Here is a 5,063-nt window from a genome sequence, read left to right as displayed (position 1 = left end):
CCATGATGCCTTCAATATGAAATGTTCTGGCAGCTTCATTGCTTCACTATTGTGGTTCTTGGAAACTTGTCACTTTAGATTCCTCAGAATTCTTAAATAACTTTTTTTCTGACTTCATTTACTTAAACATCCCAGAATAGCTTCTTAAGCTATAAGTTTGATGATCCAGGAAACTATTTATAGCAGGATGAGTACTCTGTGACTGATGTTATGTTTTATTTTGAGAAGGACAAATCATTAAAAAGATTGATAGGGCCAATGGTATTTTAAACTGAAAGCAGAGCCAGGGCAAATAAGGTATGTAGGTATGATGGTGGAACACAAAAAGATACGGTTGTACATTTTTGCCAGTTTAGTTAAAGGCTGGGGAGGTCTCCCACAAGAAGGAAGGCAAGAATTCATAACCCAGACCTAGTGATATTTTCTTTTTAGAGATTATCTATTTGAGAGAGAGAAAGAGAGCACGAGTGAGGAGGGGGGCATAAGGAGAGGGAGAGAGATAACCAAACTCCCCACCGAGTGGTAGCCTGACATGGGGCTTTGTCCCATGACCCCAAGATCATGACCTGAGCCGAAGTCAGATGCTTAACTGACTGAGCCATTCAGGTTCCCCCAGACTTACTGGTATTTTAAGTAGAAAAGTCACTTCAGCCTATGGCAGCCTGGTCTCTGTCTGCCCAGTGCTTATAACCCAGAGTGGGCAGACACAGGACTCTCATTACAAAGGCCAATACTGTTCTTAGTGCCATTGATATCCTCCTAGGTAGGACACAAATATAAGACAGAAGGTCAAGGTCAGCCTTTTTTTTTTTTTTTTTTTTACTGTGGTAAATTACACATAATTATCATTTTGACCATCTAAAAGTATACAAATCAGTGGCATTACATATACATTTGTACTATTGTGTGACCACCAGTACTATACATCTCCAGAACTTTTACATTATCCCAAACCAAAACTTTATGCCCATTAAACAGTAGCTCTTCATTCCCCTCTACTCGTAAGACCTTGCTAACCACTGTTCTATTTTCTGTCTCCATGAATTTGCCTACTGATTTCTGTGGCATGTCGATATTGGATGGGGGCCACCAAATGTGGGGCAACCAGATCGGGTGAATTCTTTCACCAAAGGCAGAACAAAGGAGGTAGAAATTTACTGAAGACACCCCAATGAAGTGGTGGGCAGGACAGCAAAACAGAGATTGCCCCGAGGCAGTGCTAGGGGGCTGCTGTACAAGAGGAAAGGTGAGAGAGTATGGGAACTCACAGCATTTTCCTTTTTTGGTACCTGATTTACAACAAATGGGTGTAAATAACCCATTGGTCAGTTAGCGCTTATGGCTGTTTTGAGGTGGGTTGCCTAATGGGACTGTATCAGCCAGGAGGCGCTCCTCCTTACTCAGGTTTACATAGTTCAAGTTGATTGCCCCAAAGCATCCTCTAAAGTTTCCTCCTATAGATTGAATCATACAAAATTTATCCTTTCCTGTCAGACTTCTTTCACTTGGCATAACGTTTTTAAAGTTCTGCCATGTTGTAACATGTGTTAAAGAGTTTTATTCCTTTTTAAGGCTGAATAGTATATCATTGCATGTATACATCGTTAAAAAGCCATTCATGCATCAGTGATTATTTGGGTTGTTTTCACCTTTTGGCTATTGAGAATAATGCCATAAACATGGGTGTAGAGTATCTGTTTATCCCTGTTCTCTCTGCTCAAAGGCCTTTTCTTGCTGCCTCTACTCCTATTACCCACCTCCCTCCCACTTTAGGTAGCACTCAGTACTTGGTGTTGAAGACAAAGCATGTTCAGTTTAGCCAAAATATAAGAACTGTGTGGTACTTTGCAAGGGTACAGGCAAACAATCTGGCCTTTGGGCACTGCTCCAGGAGACTGAGGGTGTGTGTGTGAGAAATGAAGATTTGAGAAAATGTACTTTCTTCTTGGCTCATTCATTAAAAGATCCGATTGTTCTAGCCTTAAGGTTGAGATCTTCAACTCAGTCTCCGTTCCAGCAATACATCAGTTTTTGTAGTTTTCAGCAAACCATGCTGTGTTTTTTTTTTCCACAACTTGAAAGCAGGCTTTTGCCTTTCTGTAAAGTCCTCCTTGCCGCCTTGTATTGGGATTCATTTTACTTTTTTAGCTGTCCTCAAGGCCGGTGGGATTCGGGTTTTGGGAGGTTGAAGCTTATATTATACATTTAAATCCTTTAAAAAAATGTCACAAAGTATTTAGGACAAAAGAATCACAATTACTGGAGACTTGGAGATACAGATTCCCCCACTGAGATCTCTTCAATCAATTTATCAGAAATAAGGACATCTGGGTGGCTCAGTGGTTGAGCGTCTGCCTTTGGCTCAGATCATGATCCAGGGTCCTGGGAGCAAGTCTTGCACCGGATTCCACGCAGGGAGCCTGCTTCTCCCTCTGCCTATGTCTCTGCCTCTCTATCTCTCATGAATAAATAAAATCTTGAGAGAATAAATTCTTATTATCTAGAGTTGCTTTCCGATGGCAGGATGGAGTTCGCCAGCTCCTGGAACACTCCGGAAGTGAGGGGCCCTAAAGTTTAAGATTCATTAGCCTCAAGTAATCCTGTCACTTACTGGCTGGTCTGAGCGGACCTAGGTAGCGTATCATCCATCTGTGACTCTTGCATTCAGCTCAGGACAGGTGCTTGGATTGTGTTGGGGATTTCAAGTTTTAAGTCCTATCGGCCTCTAAGGGCGCCAGCAGCTTAGAGAACGGTGAGGCAAGACTGAGTGAGAAAAACCACGCCAGTGCGACCGAGACGATTCCCGTTCTCCGCCGGGGAGGGCGCTGTCTTGGACTTGGACAGAGACCTACCTAAGGCCCGTCTCAGGGCCTCTTTCCAAGGGCAGCCTGGTCCTCAACCGGCCGACCCGCCCTGAGGGCGCAGACTCTCTGGGTTCTGAAGTTTAGTCTGCGCTTCCATTTTGGGGGCGCAACACAAAGTGGGGCGCAGGAGGTCCCATCACCGGAAGTTTCTTTGATACAGAAAAACGGCGGAAGTAGGCCAACGGCCTCTTCGGTATTTTGCCTCAAGCTGGCTCTCCTACTTTCTTCTAGAAGGCAAAGGCGCCCCACTGCTTTCTGCCGCCATTGGGAGTCGCTGCGGCGGGCTTTGCGCGCAGGCTCAATTGGCTTCCCACCCCTCTTTCACCCGCTCCATCCCTTCCGAGGTTTTCTTGCCTGGACATGACGTAGGCTCGTCGTAACTGGGGGCGGAACTTCAGAAGGAAAAGCGTCTGAGCCGGGGTCTCGCGAGATCACTCTTCTCCTTCGCAGTTCTCGCGCTACGGCTTTACTCTCGTCGCGACGAGATCTTTCGAGATCTTCTCCGCCCCCGCTACCGGCGCCTCTTCTGCGGCCGCTGAGCCGGAGCCGGCCTGAGCAGCGCTCTCCGCGGCGGCTCCCTTCCCGGGGACCTACGTGCCCGCGAGGGCTCCCTCACGTCCCCCGCCAGCCCCCGGCCCCCGGCCCACGCGGCCCGCACTCCGCGCGCCAGCCCCACCTGGGTCCGTGTCCCGTTTCGCCGGCCGGACCTGGGCTTGAGCCCGAACTGTAGCCGGCGCCATGTCGGTCGTGGGGATAGACCTGGGCTTCCAGAGCTGCTACGTCGCTGTGGCCCGCGCCGGCGGCATCGAGACGATCGCTAATGAGTACAGCGACCGCTGCACGCCGTGAGTGTGGGGCGGTCCGGCCGCGTGCGCTCGGGGTGGGGAGGTAGCGCCTGCTCTGGTCTGCGACCCGCGCGGGCTTGGGGAGCGCGGGCCGGGGAGTCCTGGTGGGTAAGGACACCCCGCTGGGTGCCAGGTCGCTGGTGGCCACGGCTCGCCTCGAGGGTGTGCGCCGGCGGCGATGCCTCTTCCTAGTGGCCTGCCGGTTGAGCGAGGGCTCTGCGCGGTGCTCCTGCCAGCGGAGGGCACGGGTGGGAGCTGGAGGGAAGGCAGCGGAGGGCACGGATGTCTAGCGGACCGAGTTCTTTCAGAGGGCGGAGGCCAGGCCCAGGGCGCACTGCCGTTTCTTCAGCCTACTACAGAGTTCAGGGCTTTGCACACAGCAGGCGCCTAATAAAAGTTAGTTGAATTGAACGGGTTCTAGTGTCTGCCGGCGGCGTGAAGATGGAGCGGCCAGAATCCCACGTGAGTGGGGGCGGGGCAGCACCCGGAAGAGAGGGAGCCGGGGCACCGGAGGCTCGGGCTCGCGGTGGAACGCACAGCTACCAAAAAAAAAAAAAAAAAAAAAAAAATTACTTTGTGAAGTCAATGTGTTTTTTTGATACCTTTCCGTTCACGTCGGCTTTTCACATTGTTTCAGTATGTTGAACTCTGTCGGGTCATTTGCGGGTCCACACCTGACAGCGTTTCACTTTCATAGTTAATACATTCCAACCAGGGTGTTGGCCGCAATTGTTAATGAATGACTCAGGGTCTCACTTTGACTTTTAGAGCCTATAGTATGTTAAGGGACCAGTATAGACTCAGCTCTAAGAAGTCGTGACTCACTCAAGTCTTTCCTTGGGTAAAAAAAAGTCTGCTTTTTGGCTGTAGAGGTACCAGTTTGGGGGGCAAAATCTTTCTTTCTTTCTTTCCTATTTTTATTTTTATTTTATTTATGATAGAGAGAGAGAGGCAGAGGGAGAAGCAGGCTCCATGCCAGGAGCCCGACGCGGGACTCGATCCCGGGGCTCCCTGGGCCAAAGGCAGGCGCGAAACCGCTGAGCCACCCAGGGATCCCCTCTTTCCTTTTTTAAAATTTATTCATGAGAGAGAGAGGCAGAGACCTAGGCAGAGAGAAGTGGGCTCCCTGATGTGGGACTCGATCCCAGGACTTGGGGATCACGCCCTTGGCCGAAGGCAGACGCTCAACCGCTGAGCCACCCAGGCGTCCCATTTTTTTCTTTTTTTAAAACATTTTATTTATTTTTGACAGACACAGGCAAAGGGAGAAGCAGGCTCCCTGCGGGGAGCCCAGTGCGGAGCTTGATCCCAGGATCACCGGGATCACTGCACGACCTGAGCCAAAGACAGAAGC

At 49.9% G+C, this 5,063-nt stretch overlaps 1 protein-coding gene across 1 annotated transcript in view; it reads left to right on the top strand.

Moving 5' to 3' along the window:
• The first annotated feature begins 2,602 nt into the window (after positions 1–2,602).
• The window catches only part of HSPA4 (heat shock protein family A (Hsp70) member 4), a 50,325-nt gene continuing 47,864 nt past the window's right edge, over positions 2,603–5,063 (top strand). The window contains exon 1 of the mRNA XM_025994912.2: positions 2,603–3,709. Coding sequence (XP_025850697.2) covers positions 3,603–3,709 — 107 coding nt within the window. The 5' untranslated portion in view covers positions 2,603–3,602. The remainder of the gene's footprint in view (positions 3,710–5,063) is intronic.

Source organism: Vulpes vulpes, chromosome 12 (assembly GCF_048418805.1).
Source record: "Vulpes vulpes isolate BD-2025 chromosome 12, VulVul3, whole genome shotgun sequence".
Lineage (NCBI taxonomy): Eukaryota > Metazoa > Chordata > Mammalia > Carnivora > Canidae > Vulpes > Vulpes vulpes.
This window is presented reverse-complemented; position numbering and strand designations above follow the sequence as displayed.